This window comes from Diadema setosum, chromosome 4 (assembly GCF_964275005.1).
Source record: "Diadema setosum chromosome 4, eeDiaSeto1, whole genome shotgun sequence".
Taxonomy (NCBI): domain Eukaryota; kingdom Metazoa; phylum Echinodermata; class Echinoidea; order Diadematoida; family Diadematidae; genus Diadema; species Diadema setosum.
In genome coordinates, this window is record NC_092688.1 from 5,055,369 (window position 1) to 5,075,921 (window position 20,553).

The 20,553-nt window shown below is 38.6% G+C and overlaps 1 protein-coding gene across 1 annotated transcript; it reads left to right on the top strand.

Moving 5' to 3' along the window:
* Positions 1-3,989: 3,989 nt before the first annotated feature.
* LOC140227486 (protein dispatched homolog 1-like) lies at positions 3,990-19,212 on the top strand. Its single transcript, XM_072307887.1, has 4 exons — positions 3,990-4,120; positions 6,842-6,965; positions 15,985-16,207; positions 16,628-19,212. Exons 1-4 carry the CDS (start codon positions 3,990-3,992, stop codon positions 19,210-19,212), a joined length of 3,063 nt encoding a protein of 1,020 aa, XP_072163988.1.
* The last annotated feature ends 1,341 nt before the right edge of the window (positions 19,213-20,553 follow it).

A 20,553-nucleotide genomic window follows, 5' to 3' on the forward strand; every position in this document is an offset into this window, starting at 1 on the left:
TTCCAAAGACATCTTGATCTTTCCGTGGTGCTGTGAAATTGACATTTCTTTCTGTTCGTGATTTATCTGGACAATTTTCTTTTTTTCTTCTTCTTCTTTCTTGTTCGCTTGAATTCTGGCAGCTTAAATTTATACAATCAGTATATTTCAGTATGTTCTACTCAGCCAAAGATTTATAACTGCAACCAGTGACTTGTATTAACTGATGCCATCACCAACTCTCTGACTTGCTCCCTAAGCCATATGTCTCTTGACCACTGCACATTTATCACTCTTCTGGGCATACAAGCATGCACAAGCACATCTACACTTTCTCCTTCAGTATTTGTAATGCCAGTCCTTGAAAGAAAAGGTAGAATGTAGGTGAGTTAAACACATGTAGGGAGCTCATTTTCATTGTTCATGAAGAATCATGGCTGTTACTTTTTGTACTAGACAACTACAAGTAGACATCTTGCTTCTCAAACAAAACTTTATTGATTTTAGCTACTTACGTCATCTCAGACTTCTCAGCGTATTGATGCTAAACAGACATAGGATGTGTACCTGTGACATTACACTATTAAACTCAATTGCGCTTCACAAGAATAAGTTTATTTTCTTTGAGTATTCGAAATGACAATAATTTTATGAATACTGCCTAGTTTACAGTGCTTTAATTGGACTACTGTGACTAAAAGTGTAGGACATATCCCAGCTTTTGGTAGATCTGTTTTTGTACAGTAGATTGTTATTCCGACAGAGTATTAGTTGATTTGTGTTGATGCAAATATTCCATATCATATTCCCAGCATACACTTGCCTTTTCTTTTCAGTTGCCTATGTTGACTGAATATAAGGTGGCCTGATGCCAGTACAACAATGGCTCATAGGGCATTATTTAGATTAATTTATCTTGAAATTACAGTTGGTGTAATTTGGGTTGAGTAGCCCTCTTCACAACTGAAAAAAACAAATAATTTTTAAAGTGAATTTGTGCTACAAAACTTCTTCCATGCAGCTCTTGGGCACTGTGTTCAATTTGACAGCCATGTCAATTATTACTAAAGTGTAGTGTTTCTTGAAAGAGTCTAAGATGCAGCTTTTCGTGTCAACAATCAGCATGATGAAATAAAAAGTGGAAAAGGAAATCTGATGTTTGGAGTCGGTCTCTTTGTTACCATGATTGTGTTTGCCCAGCCATAGTGTTGACTGTAAAACCAGATATTTTTCTGTTATGAAATTTTCACGAACTGGAGCCAACAGCCTCTTTCACTGTGTGAAATTTTCTTCAATTGCCACTGGCATCAATGTATAGTGTGGACAAGAACTTTGGCGTGCATTTTAGTTTTGCAAAGCTTGGGTCCTCGTGAAATTTGTAAAAATTTCATGCATGCAATTCTGGCATATTTTTTTTCTCTCTCTCTTTAATGTCACAGTCCGAAGAATGCCAGTGTAACCTTATTTGCCCCCCCCCCCCCATACACACATGCACAATTATTTTGTAAGTCTTAAAACAAAATCCCACTGTATCCTATATAGGTGATTCTGCCCCTGGACCCCACCGGAGCATTACATAGGACACAGGGACACCCCATCCCTCATACACACAAGCACACTGTTTTTCAATGGTATTTCTTCATTACCATTCAAATGATACAAAGCTGGTATAAACTGATATTGCCGTACAGAATACCGGTAATGTAAAATGTAATTATACCCCCGCCACACATAGTGTGAAGGTGGTATATAGGAATCACCATGATGTTGGTCGGGTGGGCGGGCTGGCGGGCGGTCGGTCGGTCGGGCGGTCAGTCGGTCTGTTGCAAAATCTTGCGTCACGAACTCCTCCTACTGTTTTGAAGTAACTTAAATGAAACTTAGGGTAAATGATGATACACACATTGAGGTATAGATGTGCAAGACATGTTTTTTGTGTTCGTCGGACAATGAATTGCCATGGTAACCATAATTTTACCAAAACCTTGTGGATTGAATAACTTCCATAGTATTTAAGCAATCAATTTCAAAATTGGTATCTGTGATGATCTATAGGTGTAGTTATGCAAGACACTCTGTACTTGACAAAGCGTTGCCATGGTAACCGCATGTTTTCTTCGAAATCTTGTGGAGGAGAACAACTACCACAGTTTTGAAGGAATTGAAATCAAATTCGGTAGGCATTATGGCCTTGAGGCATAGATGTGGAACACATAAATTTTGTGTTTGTCGGACAAAGCGTTGCCATGGTAACCATAATTTTACCAAAACCTTGTGGATTGAATAACTTCCACATCATTCAAGCAATTAAGGTCAAATTTAGTATGTATGATGACCGGGAGGTGTAGTTATGCAAGACACCAATTGTGTTAATATAAGAAAAATGCGTTGCCATGGTAACCACTCATTTTTGTATAAAATTGAACCATTTAATCTATGAAGGTGAAATTTGGTGTGTATGATGCTCTTTAAGTGTAGTTTTGCAAAATGTCCTTTGTATTTGTATCGGACAATGCATTGCCATGGTAACCGCATTTTTTTTTTTAATCCTGTGTTGAAGTGAACTTCTTCCACAGTTTTCAAGCAATTGAAACCAAATTTGGTAGGTATTATGGCCCCGAGGTATAGATGTGGAACACATAATTTTTGTGTTTGTCACACAAAACCGTTGCCATGGTAACCGCAATTTTACCAAAACCTTGCAGATTGAATAACTTTTCCATCATTCAAGCAATTAAAGTCAAATTTCGTATGTATCATGATCTAGAAGTGTGCATGGTTTTGCAAGACACCAATGTGTTAGTTTAAGGAAAATGTGTTGCCATGGTAACCACTCATTTTTGTATCAATATAAACCATTCAAGCTATGAAGGTCAAATTTGGTGTGTATGATGGTCTTTAAGTGTAGTGATGCTGGGGGAAAGCATGTTTGCATTTGCTGTAAGTTTTATACTCAGTGTCAACTCTGTAATTGTACAGTAAACTAAAATTATTCTGTTTCCAATTCGACAAATGCACAAACTTGATGTTATAGCGTCATTGCCCTCATGACATCACATACTATAAAGCAACACTAGGGGTGGGGGTATTAATCACCCTCAGTGACAATTTTAGTTTGGACAAAAGTAACCAAAGTATTTATATCCTTCATTTGTAAGACTTTTTTTTTTCTACAGAAGTAGTATAATATAACTTCATATTATAAACACCTAGCATATTTTTGTCAGACTGATAAATATTGAAATGAAAGAAAAAATATACAGCAAAACAGAATGAAATCATACCCCCCCCCCCCCGCCAGCAGCTCTCCGCAGCTGTCCCTCCTATTCTACCCTGTTCTCTATATTACGTTTGTCCAACCCCCTTTACCCTCACACACACACACTCGCGCACGCACACACACAATAATACACACGCACACACACACACACACACACACACAGAACTCCCAAATTATATACTTGTATGAATAAGATGAAATGGAAGAAATGAGTATTAGTAGTTGAATAGGTTAATTGCAACAACCAGAAAGTTTTGCAGCCTCTCCAAAGTTCACATCAGTTACCGATAGTTATCACCGTAAATACCGTTCACATCATATCCAGATAAAATACATACAGTATAAGAATTAGAAAACGCCATTATTCTTACTATTAAATCAAGTCACGCAGAAATGTATGAGCCAAAACTCTTCTACGCGTGGTTCGAGTACAGGTACATGTATCGTGTACAAGAGGCGGTGCGTTTTTTTTCCACACCGCAGTGCAAGCCGTAGTCTACACACCAAACATCCGACCACTCACAACTCTACTGTCTTTGACTCTGTATTATACGTAATAAAGAACTTATCTCGATCTGACAGAGCATGCGCATACACGAGGAATGGCAGGTGCAGCAAATTATGATCAGTCCCTTTGCGCACGCAGTACCTGAACTCCCAGATGTGTTGGGAGGAGTTTCCTTAGCTCCGACATAACTTTTGTTATCCGTGAACTGCATCGGGTAATATCATGCCTCTCTCTTCATCGGTGTCCACTTCGATACCCCCTCCTCCACCTCCTTCTCCCACCGTTCTAAATTCCGGCGCATCCGTAAGCGATGGACTTGGTATGCGACGACGCAAGTTCTCAATTTTCGCGACGTAAGTAGACACTTCACCGGGACATTAATACCTCTATGGTCATATCGAACACTGAAGGGGAAAATAGTTTGAAAAGAAGAACTAGATGGCATGTTTGCATAATTATAGACTTAAAATATTGACGATGCGGTCAACCATTCTTCGCGGGAAATTGGTGGGCCGTGTATGACTTCCAGGAGAAATACACTCGGGTGGAAATTTACGGAAGTGGAAATGGGCGTTAAAGAAGACGCGTAGGCTAGGCTTGGTGTCGGTGTCAGGAATCATTAAAATAGGCCAAATACATGTACTTGTAGCAGACGTATTTATGTAGGTGTAGTAGCAGTAGTAGCAGCATTTGGTGTGTGTGTGTGTGTGTGTGTGTGCGTGTGTTTGGCAAACAAGACGTAACAGCAGTTATCAAAATGTCAATCATTACTATATTATTTTCATGTTCCGCGGAAGATCCTAAAAGAATGCTCGAGTGATCGAAATAGCTACTGAGGAAATTAAATGACAAATAATTGTACGAAATTGTTTTTGTGTTGTTTTTTCTCACGGTAAGCAAGCTTTATTTCGTCGATTTCAATTTCAAGTTTTCTGACAGCTTATATCTATCAACTTTACCGTCGAGAAAGTTTTTCTTGTAGCAGTAAAACAAAACAAAAACAAATTCAACTGAAACTAATCATATAAAAACGCCAGAATAGTTAAAAGCTTTCTATAGTTGTCGTTGTTTTTGTTTGTTTGGGTTTTTTTTTCTTGTTCTCGTGCAAAGGCATGATAAATCCTCGTTAGGCACAATAATTAAAACAAAAAAACAAAACAGAACAAAACACACACTTCACAAGCTGTTAATGCTTGGTTTTGATGTGCGTGCTAACCCTATATGCGTGCAGAGTATAAAATAAAATGCTATTATCCCGTATCGATACAGCGTGATCAATCATTTCATGATTCGCTGGCTGGTTTATAATCACCCGTTAAACTTCTCAATAGCCCACGTACGTGTACGTCTACACACAGTTCAGAGAGGCATGTGAAATCTGACGAAAATTGAAAATTCAGACTCTTTTGAGAAAGGCATGGGTTTTATGCTTTACTCTCTTTCTTTTATATAATGACGATTCGGTGGGTGGTCTGAGTGGAATTGAAAAGACAGCAGGGACATAACAAATTCCTATTTGCTCTGCATGCGAAATGCAACGAACCGTATGCACAGTATGCATGTATGTATGAGGCAAGGTGAAAAAGGTGCTGAAGGGTGAAAAGTTTTAGACAACAGAGAATGATCTAAGGAGGTGCTTAAAGTCGTTTAATTGATTGACAAGCTTGATGCTGAAAACCTATCACGGCGTGCTTGGAGTGCCGAATAGCACAGAAAGCACACGTTCGATCTCCATAGTGTCCAAAGTCCATGACAAAGAAAGGGTTAGGAAAGACAGTCAGAAGTTCGAGTACATCAGAGAGTTTTGATATCAATGGACATTGGTGGATGGGGGGGGGGGGAGTCCTATTGTTAAATGAATGGTGCATGTGGTGCGAGCAAAGCATATGACGAAACCTTATCGGGAAAAATCTACACTCTATATATACTCTGTAATTATATCTATGCGTGCAAACTTCCACGGGTTTGCACGCACATAAAAATCAAGCACCAAAGCTTGTGAAGTGTATGTTCTGGTTTTTGGTTTTCATAATGATTATGCCTGTAATGAGCTAGGATTCATCATATCACCCTAAGCAACTGCTAAGAAAGGAGTTTAAAAAGTACAGGAGAGAATGCTTTTGTGTAACCTGGTTTTTGTGACTACTTTCAGTTTAGTTTGTTTTTGTTTCGCTTGTTTTACTTATACTTCAAGAAAAGCTTGCTAGTTTGTAGAAAGTTGACAATTGCTTATGGAAGAAAAAGCAAGAACCAAGCTGTCAACAGATCCGAGCTTAAAATCAACGAAACAGAGCTTGCAAACATCAATGAACGATTTCGTGCGAGTATTTGTCATATAACATTGCAAGAGCACTCTGGTCTGGTATCACATTCTGTTCAGGTTCCGAAAGTCAGAGATAGTTGTCCCGGAAAAACGCATTAAAATGATATAGAAAATGCATGTACCATGTTAAGAAAAACACGCACACAAGCACACTGAATGCGTTCACAAACGTACGTATCAGCACCGTATCCAAGGTATCAGGGCAATATTGCCACCGAGGACGATTGCCCCCGGTTATATATACTCTGGTTAGTTATAGTGTTAGAGTAAAGATTTAATTTAGGGTATAGGGTTAGTACATTTTCAGAGTTTGTGTTAGGGTTAAGATGAAGTCGAGGATTAGGATTGGGATTAGGGCCACGGGCGGAAGGGTTTGGGGTAACTGTCCATTGGGTAACTGTCCTAGAACAGTTCACAACACATTAAAACATTATTATGCAAGGAATTTAAATTGACTGTACGCTACCTAATGACAACAATGTGCGTTTTAAACACTACATGACATTCATAAAACAATTCGCACTTGTCCACATGACGATACGAAAATTTATTGCTGCTGCTGCTGCTGCTGCAAAAAAAAAAAAAAAATCACATAGACTTAAATCAAATCATGTTTGTAACATTTTCCCTCCATTTATTTTCGTTGGAACCGCATAACATCCGCGGTTGAGGATTTTGTAGGCCTGTTATGGAAGATAAAAAAATTACATGTGGCAGATGATAATTATTTTCATATATTCATTGTACAAAGACTGGCGAAATCTTACTGGAACTATCCCGTCTTCATCTGTCTGCTGGAATTCGTCATCGTGATGTCACTTGGAGCCTTCGTCGTCGTAGAGCACGGCTTCCCCAAATTTGACGATGCTTCCGAGGTAAGTCAGTCAATAGAAAATCTCTTGGCTATAGTAAATAATGCAAAGTCAAATCTTTGTTTAAGCTTGTAGTTTGTTTGGTTTTTGTTGGTTATCTATTTGTGTTTCTCTACAGAGTTATGTCTATGTGAATGTCTGTGTGTGAAGGTGTGTGCGGTATTTAGCCTGTTTGGAATGGGTAGTACCCTTCAGTAAACAGATTTCATAAACATTTCTTGTCCTGTATCTTCAACGTGATTGAGCAAAATCACCGTATACACAGATCCACCCCTATTTTGTTTCCTTGAAGATACAAAAGTGTGTTAAATGAATGTCAATTACTCCAAAATGCAAATCTATTTGCCTTAAAATACACCATTAAATGCCCATGTTGCTTTCACCACATTTGCTCTTGCAGTGATATATAAGTTGTATAGTCTATGTTACGAAGCATATTATTTCGGAAATGCGCTTGCAAGAACACACACTCCATGATGCACAGTAGCACACGGTGGCACAAATTTCTTTCCTGTACTCTGGGTTCACTTGCCTTGTACACAGGAGGGTTTCATTAATTTTCTTTGTTTTTCTTTTTTTTATTAGTTAAGGTTCGTAATTCACAGCACTTTTTATAAATGACTTCTTTGTGGCAATAACGGATTGAATCTATTTCTATTTATTTTTCACCTTGTGATACTTTGTCATGATTCATTTCATTTTCATTTCATTTTATTTAGATTCAAATAATATACGAAATTGACGCACACATAATAACACAATATTGATACAACGTAATAACAACGAAAAATACTGTGAAGTAAACTATACATCCATCACTTTCTGATGATATTGAATGGAAATGAATTCTTGGAAATGAAGAAGACGTGCTAAAAAGCAATGCTTACATTTTGCAGTCTCCTCGTGGACAATAATTACTCACTGAACAGAACTTATACATTTTTATTAGTTTTTATGTGATTGGAAATACAGTATGCAAATATATATATATATATATATATATATATATATATATATATATATATTTCATGTTAAGTCCTATAATGGCTGGATATTTTATCTTCAAACCTTGCATCATTCTTCCACAGATAAATTAATAGACAACCAACACAGTAGGCCTAATGGAGGAGGCACTGGACAAAACATGGTATATATAGGGAGCAAATAAAAAAAAAAGAATTGTGAATCAAGATAAGAGTAGGCCCTTACTAGATTTAGGCTTACGTACAGGTACACGAAATTGTACATTATGATGATTCGATTCTGAAAATTCCGCCATGTTATTGATTTTGTAGTCACTTGACAATATTGTAACAGTATGATAATGAAAGTTTTAAAATGAAAAGCATGTAATTAAAATCATGAGCACTAATGCTGTACAGTATGATTAAAAAATACAGAATAAGCAAATACCAAGAGTGTCTTCAACCCAACACTTTGCAAGGAACACAAACTTCAGTGCTTTGTCCTCGACTCCACTGGTATAAACGTCAAAGGCAGCCGATACTGTGTAGTGTGGCTTTCTATACGATTTGTCTGCCTAGGCGTGTGTAATCATTCGTAGATCATGTCGTGTGTGCTAAAGTGTTCGCTTTAAGGTGTGTAGGTCGCTACTGGCCTTTCTTTATACTAAGTACAGGTGTTCTTTACTTCATACAAGATTGACATCATCGTCGATTGTTGAAAACACATTTACAATTTTGATCGAGTGTATATGGTACATAAAGTGAGTGCGCGGTATTCGTTGCGTCGAATGTTAAAGATTAATTAGTCCAGCGGATATAGAAAAAATCATGCACTTAACGGTAAAAGCACCATATTTGGTACACATGTACATGATGCCAAAACAAGTCATTTCTGATATGGAAGTTACTCTGATTCTCCCTTTGGCGGCCGTGGCGGCCATTTATCAAAATGGCCGCCATGTGATGTAGCAATGCTGTGTATTTTGGAAACTATAAGTCCGATTGTCGTGACTTTTGTACCAAAGTATAGGTTTTGAGGGTCAAGGATTCCAATGAAATATTTTTTGAGAGGATAAAACCATTGCAACCTACTTATTGGCGGCCATTTTGAAAAAAAATATGGCCACCATGCTAGATATAACATATCCTTAAAACGTATGGACAAAGGGTCATGACTCTGGTACCAATTATATGTTTTTGGGTCAAGGATTCTGATAAATTCAACTGTAAGTGAATATGAATCGTTTCATCCAACGTTTTGGCGGCCATTTTAATAAATAAGGCTGCCATACAATAGAGGATGAATATTGTATATCTTCGAACTCAAAAGATATATAATCACGATTCAAGTGTAAAAGTATAGCTTTTGGGTGAAGGTTTTCAATATAATGATGTTTTAGCAAAGTGAATAGGTTCATCACATCCTTTGTTTTGGCGGCCATTTAATAAATAGCGTATAAGAGTGTTATGAAAGCGGGATGCCCATTGTGGATTGATTCTGGTGTAAACGTTTGTTTTAGGGGTCAACAATTACTTGTTCACTCATTTTTAGTATTCTAATGTGGTACATGTGGGCATAGTTAACTTTGTAAGCATTTTGGAAAATATGCTCAACTTCCTTTATAGGATTTCTTTGTGTACAGTGTATGTCAAAAACATGATCTTCACAATTTCATGTCTGAAGTACATATTAATCAAGATTATATATTTTCTAGAAATATAGACTCTTGCTTTCTCTGGTCCCTGGACTATGGAATGAAAATCATTTGTTTTAGGGGTCAACAATTACTTGTTCACTCATTTTTAGTATTCTAATGTGGGACATCTGGGCATAGTTAACTTTGTAAGCATTTTGGAAAATATGCTCAACTTCCTTTATAGGATTTCTTTGTGTACAGTATATGTGAAAAACATGATCTTCACAATTTCATGTCTGAAGTACATATTAATCAAGATCATATATTTTCTAGAAATATAGACTCTCCCTTTCTCTGGTCCCTGGACTATGGAATGAAAATCATACTTTCCAACCAATTAGTACATCTGTTTTCTTTGGAAAAATGACACTAAGTGTGAGAAAACTTCTAAAACTTCTTGGGCCACTTACATCAAATGTAAACACACTATATGTATGTCTATAAAATCCATGATTGACCAGGCTGTTCTGATACTTATAACTACACTGAATCTTATACATCAAACGATAAAGTAAATAGTGGCAGTGGGCAGGTCCTTCTGGTCCTGTACGGGTAGAAAGACGTCCCCGCGGGCAGTTTTTTTTTTTTTTTGGTTAATCAAAGGCTAGGGAGTAAACCTTATCCAAATCCGGAGCGGAACCCCTAAGGCGGTAAGGTGTTGTAGTTCATCATCTCTCCGGCAAATATAATAGGTATTATACAATACATCTTTATAGGTTTACATCTAATTGTCATTTGCAGGTCCACATGAGTCTACTAGCAAAATATAAACTACAAGAAAAATTATGCTAATTTATGAATTTAAGGAAAACCTCAAAGAAATACAAATTTACAGGTTCATAATTATTGGAAGATTAAACTGCAGAATAAAATATTCAGTAAATCGATCTTACTTACCGGCACCATGTAGAAATACTGAAGACGTTCTCTAAAGCGCACCTGCATCTATATATGCATTCACGTTCATCACCGCTTAGCAATGGATGATCAGGAACAATAATTGTTTCGCATTGTCAGAGCTAATTCGATTCCTTCATATGATTCCTTATAATTTTGTGTAACAGTTTTGACAAGGTCATACTATGAAATAATGAACAAGAACTGAAAACAAACTTTAGAAATCAGTAGGTCTTATAAGACTGCAATACTAATCACGTCTTTGTGGCTGGAAACTATGACAGTACACTAATTGTACTCTCCTGTCTGTGCATCCAAAATTGGGGAAAAGTCTTCTATTCCATTCTCACCATTTCATTCTACCTTTGATATTCAACATAATTATCTTTAGTATTCCACGTATGCAACAATTGTACTTATGTGATGTTCAATACCTACTTGAATAGTGAATGTGATAGAGGTATGGTCAATCAACAACAATCAATGAACAATAAAGAACTAAACGCCGCAACGACATAGGAGGTTCATTTACCAATGACAGGTTAACGATTCTTGTCAATGGGACAATACATATGGCAAGTGAGGGTGTATATACTACATACAGGATACAGGGTGGCCCCTCAGAAAATGGAAACGAATATTTTTCCAAAACCAAAACGAAATTGTCCAATTTTGTTGAGTACTTTTCTTTCTAGACATGTTTTTGTTAATCATTAATTTCTTACTTTATTTTATCAAAGCTCAGCGACGGAGACTACCCAACAATTGAAGGTCAATTTTCGACAATAATCCTATTCAAGCATTCCACATTGTGATGTGCGGCCTCACTTCTTTGTTAGTCTCCCAAGTGGCTTTTGTTCGATGCTGAAATTTGTTGAATTGAGCTAAGAAATTTACGCTTGACCCGTCTTTAAAAAAACATCTGTAGAATGAAAACTACTCAACCAAATCGGATGATTTTGGTGTCATTCTTCTTCTAGATAAATTCTCTACAACTCTGTCATTCATTTTGGCATCAAAGTAATGCAAATGTGCAGATATTTGCGAAAACTCGCGTTTCCGTTAATTCCAGGCCACACTGTATATAATGTGTGTGTGTGTGTGTGTGTGTGTGTGTGCGTGTGTGCATACTCTATTTAGTGCGGCAGTCATATTTATCAAAATGGACATGAAAACGAAATGTGTTAGTTCTATTCATCAACAAATGCTTGTTTAAAATCATTGACCATTTTTGGTACCATGTATACGATGCCAATACAAGTCATTTCTGATATGGAAGCCACTCTGATTCTGCCTTTTAAAAATCATTGACCCCAATTAGTTTCAAAGTATAGTATATATTGCGGTGGCCATATTTTAAAATGGCAGCCAAAACATAGGATGTAATGGTTGTATACACGAAAAGATGTATCCATTTAAATAATTGAACCTCAAAAACATGTTTTGTACCAGAATCATGAAGATGCATCCATTGGTTTTAAAGATATATGAATAGATGCAGAGCGGCAGCCATGTTTAACTGGAGTGAGGCCATATTTATTAAATGGCCGCCGAAACAAAAGATGTGATGAACCTATTCACTTTGCTAAAACATCGTTATATTGAAAACCTTCACCCCAAATCTATACTTTTACACTTGAATCGTGATTATATATTCATTGAGTTCGAAGATATACATTATTCATTGTACGTTGTATGGCAGCCATATTTATTAAAATGGCCGCCAAAACGTGGGATGAAACGATTCATATTCACTTACAGTTGAATTTATCGGAGTCCTTGACGCCAAAAACATATAAGTTGGTATCAGAGTCATGACCCTTTGTCCATACGTTTTAAGGATATGTTATATCTAGCATGGTGGCCATATTTTTTAAAAATGGCCGCCAATAAGTAGGTTGCCATGGTCTTGGTTTTATCCTCTCAAAACTCATTTCATTGGAATCCTTGACCCTCAAAACCTATACTTTGGTACAAGAATCACGACAATCGGACTTATAGTTTCCAAAATACACAGCATTGCTATATCACATGGCGGCCATTTTGAAAAATGGCCGCCACGGCCGCCACAGGCAGAATCAGAGTGGCTTCCATATCAGAAATGACTTGTATTGGCATCATATACATGTGTACCAAATATGGTGCTTTTACCATAATGTGCATGATTCACCCTATATGTGCCCTATATCCGCTAGACTAGATGGTCATGTTCTTCTGTACACTGGTCCTGTCAACCTTCAGTGCATGTTTGCTTTGTACTTCTCGGATGAGGTATTCGAGAAGAGTGGATATAATGTTTGCACATTTCAGATGTACACATACTCTAAAGGACTTGTGAATTATTGAAACTTTTCAGCAATAAGATGGCAAGTTACAAAGTTCGAATACTGCAAACAGAAAATGTCGATTTGCGAGAGTTTCTTGCGATTGAAATTCAATGGACTAGGCAGTCTATTGTTCATTGATAACAGATCTTTCTCTCATTTGAAATGTCATGTTTTTGACCTCAAAAGCCTATCCATCGTCAAGGACAGATTGTTAAGTTACAAGATAAATACGCTTCATTGCTGCTGTCATCTTTTTGACCTCAAAAGCCTATTCATCGTCAAAGACAGATTGTTAAGTTACAAGATAAATACGCTTCATTGCTGCTGGACACGACGTAGCACCGAAGGTCTCGATCTTACCTCATACAAACATTTCTTTCATCAATAAAGTTTGTGGTCACATGTAAGATCTAATACCCAATACCAGCCTGAATTCTAATATTGGAGTTCAACCCAAAGATTTTCGATACTATGATTGACAAAATTCTGAGTTATAACAGTATAACCCGAAATCAACTTTCTCCCTTTCACAGACATCCAATGCATATGCAGCATATAGGTACAGATATTTTCTTTTCAAAGAAGAAAAATAAAACGATAGAATGTAACCACATACTTTTGAATATGACCTAGGTTTACATTCCACGCCACTCGACTTATTCAACATTATATTTTAGTTTTAGAAAATATCTAATTATTGGCTGAAAGAGCTTCACGTGATTATAGATATTTTCGGCTATGTCAGAATGTCGGCATGTTTGACACTCCATGGTGTAGATAATTTTATGATTTTGCAAAATGACGTCACTTTAAGTGTTACTGAAGAGAACTATTAAGGCAATAGACGAGCTAATGACCCAAATGGCGCCCTAATCACAAGGGTTTGTCACTTGTGCAAATGTGCCCAGGAACTGTACTACCGTGCACTCCCGTTATAACGAAGTCTTCGGGACCGGCAGCTTTCTCTCGTTATTTTTTACATCGAAATTTAGTTATATAAATTTCGTTACAAAATACAGTATAATGACGGAAACACGAAAACTTATGCTATATTGTATATTGTTTATTGAATGATAATGATACGCTACAAAGCAATGTTAAATGCGGTGCTATCTCATTAATTACGTTTAAAATTTACATTTTCGAGAGAGCATCAAATAATTTTGGTTGCACTGTCATATTTAGTTTGAAAACACATGTATGAAAGTGATCGTTTTGGGATTATAGGTAACAGTTTGTTATTCCAAAGGTCCGTTATTCAAAAGGATCGTTACTCCGAAAGCTCCTCAAACGGATATTTTTCTTTTCTCAAAATTTGATATTCCGAAGATTTGTTAATACCGAAATGAAATAAGGTTCGTTGTTCCGAATGTTCTTTCTTCCAGAGGTTTGGCATCCTAAAAAGTCCGTAAGTTTAGCATGGCTCGTTATTTCCAAGGTTTGTTAGTATATTTCACCATTTTTTTTTAACTTTCTGCGTAACAATCCTTATTTCATTTTCAAATTAACAAACCTTCGGAATAGTAGACTGCCATCATGTTTAGGGCCCCTGAAATGCAAATGCATGTTCATTTGTGTTGATTTGTGATGCCCTCAACATCACTTTTGCGGTGAAACGAATATCTAGAAACATTCCATATATTTTTAACGATTTTCTTCTGTTTTTCTTCAGATTACTTGGGAACGCCCCAAAAAAGTCCTTCCAAACTAATATTCATGTTGTGACCTCATCTGTCAACCATTGCTAAAATACTGATATGTTTAACAAAATACATTGAAATGCACCTTCCCCTCGACTCAGCATAAGTTGCATGTTCCCTCGCCATGTCTTTTGTTTGTCACATTAATATCACAGAAAGATGCAAGCTATGCTGAGTCGAGGGGAAGGTGCAATTATATTGCACCCCGTATTTATATGAGATACAATTATATAATATTGACTGGCCTCGAGGGAGATACCAGAAAATATTGCCCAAACTGAAAGAATATTGCCCGAGTCGAAGACGAGGGCAATATTCTTTCAGTCGGGCAATATTTATCTGGTATCTCCCTCAAGGCCAGTCAATATCATAATTATTACCTATCCCCTAGGTAAATTAAGAAAATATGTGAATACAGCTATACACTACGATATAGATCAAGCCACATTTGACTACCTGTAGATCATCACCAACATGTCGAATAATTGAAAAATTGTTCATCAATGTATATCATTCAACTCCAACTTCAAAGATACATATGTAGTTGTAACATGCGAACTCTAAACATCTGAACGCCTTTACACTTTATTTTTGCTTCTCTTTCAATTTGGAGAGTTGTAATAACTGATGGTCACTGTGCAAGTTAGTCATTGTTTGACGCGTCGTGCTGCTGGAACTAGTGGAAGTGGTCGACATTGTATGAGTTGATTTATCGGCGTTCTTCTGCGGTGCGTGTAATCGACACGCAGCGACGTCCTTGAATGTTTTCTCTTCGTGGTCGAATGTTTACATGAGGTGGGAAGAGAAGGAGTGGAAGAGAAGGAGTGGAATCTCTCTTCCCACCTCCCTGTTTTACAGTGCACTCCCGTTATAACGAACACGCGGTTATAACAAAATTCTGGTTATAACGAAGTAAAAATTTGGGCTGCAATGTCATCCACTCTATGTATTTCTATCGTTTATTTGTTCGGTTATAACAAAATTCCGATATGACGAAAGAATAACTGCCGGTCCCGAGGATTTCGTTATAACGGGATCCCACTGTATATGTAAAACCCCGGATGCTCGTAATATGCTCTAATATCGCCCGCTGAACTCTCGACCCTGCAAAATAACAACTGTAATTGCCTCGCAAAACTACCTCGTATAGGTAATAATGTACCGTATTATACACAAAGAAAAGTAAACAATAATGATACAAACTTAAGCTTGCTTTCCTTACAGATCACTGTGCCAGTTTCAGTGGACAATGATGTTTCATTTCAGCTAAAACAGTAATTTCCCTTCATCTGCGAATTTAGCGCGTGGTTGAATATGTGATGTTCTGTGATGTGTGTCAGGTCTTTGAAGCGCAGTTGTGACCCACATGCAGTGAGTTGTAATTCTTTTTTTAAAAATGCGTGTTTCTATGCACTGATTCTTAATCGTTCGCACAGGGAATCGAGTCCCGAGGAACAGAGATCCACAATCGTCTCATTCCCCTCGAGAACCTCCTGAGGAAAGATGACGTACTAACTACCTCGCCGAGGAGTTCAAACGGTGTCACCCAGTCTGTCCCGAGCGACAGCGTTGCGTCGTTTACTCAACCATCGTCTGTCATGTCAACGAGCCGACGACCCTCTGCAAGTGGCGATCTCGTCAACGTTTGTGGAAATCCAGGTATTCATTGTATAACGCTTTATGTGAAAGTGATTATAATTACTTGTATTTCTGAATGTTTTGGTTTTAGTCTGCACCTAAATGAGAATGGACATCATAGGTGATCATGCACATTTACGACCTATGACGTGATAGAGAACGGGATAATATTATGCATTGCATGCATGGTGGAGATCGGAATCTACTATAGTTCATCATTAGTGAAAATACGGCTTGACCAGACGGTCACTCTTATTTCATTCTGTCATGTGTACATGTTGCTGAACGAAGTACAAACAATCGATGCTATACTTTCCAAAATATTTCTATGTCATAAGACATTTTGAAAACGTTATCAATATTAGTTTGGAATGGTCCGTGGGTTATTTCCGTATGGAATTCATTGAAACTGAATCATGGTTCGAATTCATATCATTTCAGATGGTAACGGATTTCGAATGGTCTTCCAGCCATCGTCTCAGGATTCCCAAATACTTACACCTGAAAGTCTCATCTCTACGTGCCGCCATGATGACGTCATTGTCCGCAACACGACACATTTTCAGGCGGCGTGCGCACGAGACGGGCAAGGATCTTGCTGCGCCACTTGGTCCGTGGCCAACTATGTAGCGCTGCTTGCAAACAAGAGCTCGTGCTATGACATCACACAGGGAGACGTTAATCGCGTTAACCAGCTTTTGTTACGTTGTGCTCCTTTCTATTCTTCAGGAGAGCTACGGGCGGGTTGCAGTACTTCCAGAAATTGCGTCGGCGTACCTCTGGAATGCACTGAATGGGACGCAATTTACTCTATCTTCTTCTATCTCACGCCAAGTGAGTTTGACTCGGATGCAGTAAATGACGGTGATATCAATTTACAAATGACACTTCATGTGTATCCCATTAGCGAAGGGGCCGAAGAGGTTGGATCCATTTTCCTCGACAACATCCACAGCAGAACGCTGGACGACGGCACAACAAAAGTGTTGGGCATTGGAGTGGACACTCGGGGCATTAAGCTTTCGACCTACTCAGACATCCTTCGCAGGGACTTCGTCTATATTGGCATTGGGGGCGCTGTGGTCACGGCCATAATTTGGTTGTACATGGAGTCTATCTTCGTGACGGTAATGGTTCTGCTACAGATGGCACTCTCTCTCATCCTAGGCTATTTCTTTTACTACACAGTATTTGATTTTACATTCTTTCCCGTCATGACCCTTTTAGCGATAATTTTGGTAATCGCGATCGGGGCAGACGACGCCTTTATTTTTCACGACATCTTAAGAGAGAACCAAAGAGTATCGCCGGTAGGGTTCACGTGGCCCGTAGTACAGAAGACACTCGGGGAAGCGTCCGCCACCATGTTTGTTACAAGTTTTACTAGTGCTTCTGCACTATTCGTTACTGCCACAAGCGCCGTGACCACAGTTCGAGTCTTCGCAATATATGCGGGAATAGTGATACTGCTAAACTTTATTTTGACAGTGCTCTGGCTCCCGCCTGCCATTATGATCAGTGAAAGATATCTGAAGCGGATTAGAATACTCCCGTCCAAATACAATACCAATAAAAAGCAAACAATTCGAATTTGGGTGACTACCCGGTCACGTCGCGTAGTTGGACTATTCAAAAGAATATTCAAAGTACATCTTCCTAAACTTGTGTCGAAATTCAGATTTCTATGGCTTTTCTTGTTTTCATCGCTCATAGTTGTTTCGTTCGTCGTTATATTTGTTTTCCCAGGGCTGACTTTCCCGACTCGAGGAGGGCTCCAACTCTACAAACTCAGCCATCCTTTCGAGATTTATGATCACGTTTTGAAAGATGAATTTGATTTTGAGAGGGCAAAATTATCACATCTCCCCATCATTGTTGTTTGGGGAGTGGTTCCCATTGATAACGGTAATCACTGGGACCCATACGATCGCGGCTATTTGGTGATGGATAAGTCGTTCAATCTCCTCCAGCCAGACTCGCAGATGTGGCTCCTCGACTTCTGCTCGTCGGTACGAAACCAGAGTTTCTATCAAAACTCGACATTGGTGTACGAGGACTGCTTCGTGGAGTCCCTCAAAGAATTCCTGGAAGAACCCTGTGCGAACGGCAGCGCAGAGGCCTGGCGGTTTCCCTGTTGTGGTAAGACGCATGATGATTTCCCGTATCCACCAGACTTGTTTGACGAGTGCACCGAGAAGTTAATGACCCTCCGTTGTACTCCAGGGTTCTGCTCACCGGCGATGCCTGGTCCACGATTCGACGCAAATAATTCAATTGTGACTCTTATAGTGCAGTTCGGAAGCTCTGTATTGGGGCGGTTTGAGTACGAAGAGACGAAGATATTCTGGGATGATGCCTCGTCTTGGGTGTCCTCACAAGTTGCGTCAGCTCCTCCTGGGCTCCAGAGCGGCTGGTTTGCGACGATCAGTGACAGTCAACCATATTTTTTGGATAACACTTTGAGCTTTGCAAACGGTGCAATAAACTCCTCGGGCTACTCCATTCTTATCGCAGCTGTAGTGGTGCTGTTCACCACCCGGAACCTCGTCATAGTAGCGCTTGTCGTTCTGTCGATAGGCGGCGCTGTCGCTACGACTGTGGCCAGCTTGGTCTTTGCCGGCTGGGAGCTCAACGTCTTTGAGGCATCGATGTTGGCTCTCATTGTCGGCCTGTCCGTCGATTTTACACTTCACTATGGGGTAGCCTACCTCCGCGCCTCTGGTGTTGGCAGATCGGCAAGAAGTGAACATGCGATATCAACACTCTCTTCGGCCAACACCATGGCGGCGCTCTCCAGTTTTATGGCCGGAGCTCTAATGCTTCCTGCAACAGTTTTGACCTTCAGGCAGCTAGGCATTGCTCTGCAGGTCACCATGGTTTCCAGCTGGTCCTTCGGCACTTTCTTCTTCATATCACTCTGCAGGGTAGTCGGACCGCAAGCAGACTGTGGCCAACTGGGACCCTTGCTTATGAGTCTGTGCTGTGGATGTCGACAACGTGGTGTTGACATATCATACGTGACATAACTTCCTTGGAATAAAACTCGAATTATTTTCACTATTATGATATATATATATATATATATATATATATATATATATATAATATTCATATATACAGAGTAACAGAAAATGTCCCTTCATTTTAAAATTGTCTTGTTTAGAGTGTGAACATTTAATCATGGGTTTCATATTTCTTGATAGAGTTATCCTCCCAGCATTTTTGGTATCCTTTTCTATTTGGATCCTAGTCCCGATTCGGGACTTTTTTTTTCTTTTTTTTTTAAAATTCATTTCCACCGATTTCTGCCCTCACAGGCCGGTAGCATGAGGCCATTCAGTCCAGGTAGTGGACTACTTGGATCCTTGCATGCATAACAGAATAACAGACAATCTTTGATAGAGGACTGCAAAGTCATACATGCGCCAAGTGACTGACTGAAAAAAGCACAGATATCCATTGTTAATTGCCGTTGTTATCAACAGAAGACATAACCACAAGATACATTCTAGATATCACATTGAATTTATGTGCACTGTATAAAAATGATGATTACGATGAGAATGATACTGAAATCATTGCTGAATGTTCAAATGGTAATTCTCTAAAAAAATGTCCTCCCTAACGAATTCACCACCATCAGCACCATCGTAAAGAAATCAATGCTTAAACAGGAAAGGGGAAATGTTAACGATGCAATATCAAATGCTCACTCTCTGTGTGTATGTGTGTGTGTATGTGTATTTCTGTGTTCCAAAAGTTATGATTTTTTTTTTCAAAATTTGTATCAGTCTTAGCACAGCTACTTGGCGCAAGTGAAATTTTGCAGTCTTCAGATTGTCTGTTACTCTGTCATGCATGCAAAGATTCAGATGAAAAAGGGACCCAAAGAAAAAAAAAAACTGAGAGGAGAAATCGATCTACTATAAGACATCATGAAACCCATGAGTAAATGTTCATACTTCAAATACGACAACTTCAAAATAATGGCACATTTTTCCTGTCTCCTCTGTATATTATGTGTGTGAGTGTATATTGCAGACTGTGTATACAATGACAGAAATAACAGATTTTGGGAATATTATATTTTCGTGGGACCCAGACAACAGTAACGGAAAAGTTGACCTACAGGTCAGCTGTCTCGAGTTTGGCTGAAGCAAGTATGATTTGCGACATTTTCTGCGTAACCATGGGGGTCAATATCAAGGCCAGGGATTTAATCGGTCATCGTGGGCACCAGGCAGGATGACATTAAATCCATTTTGATCAAATTTCCATTCCGTTAATAATGAAGCGAATAAGGAAATGAAGAAGGTAAAAGGAATAAGAAAGCAACTTCACACTCCTAAGTCAAGTATGGTTCATTT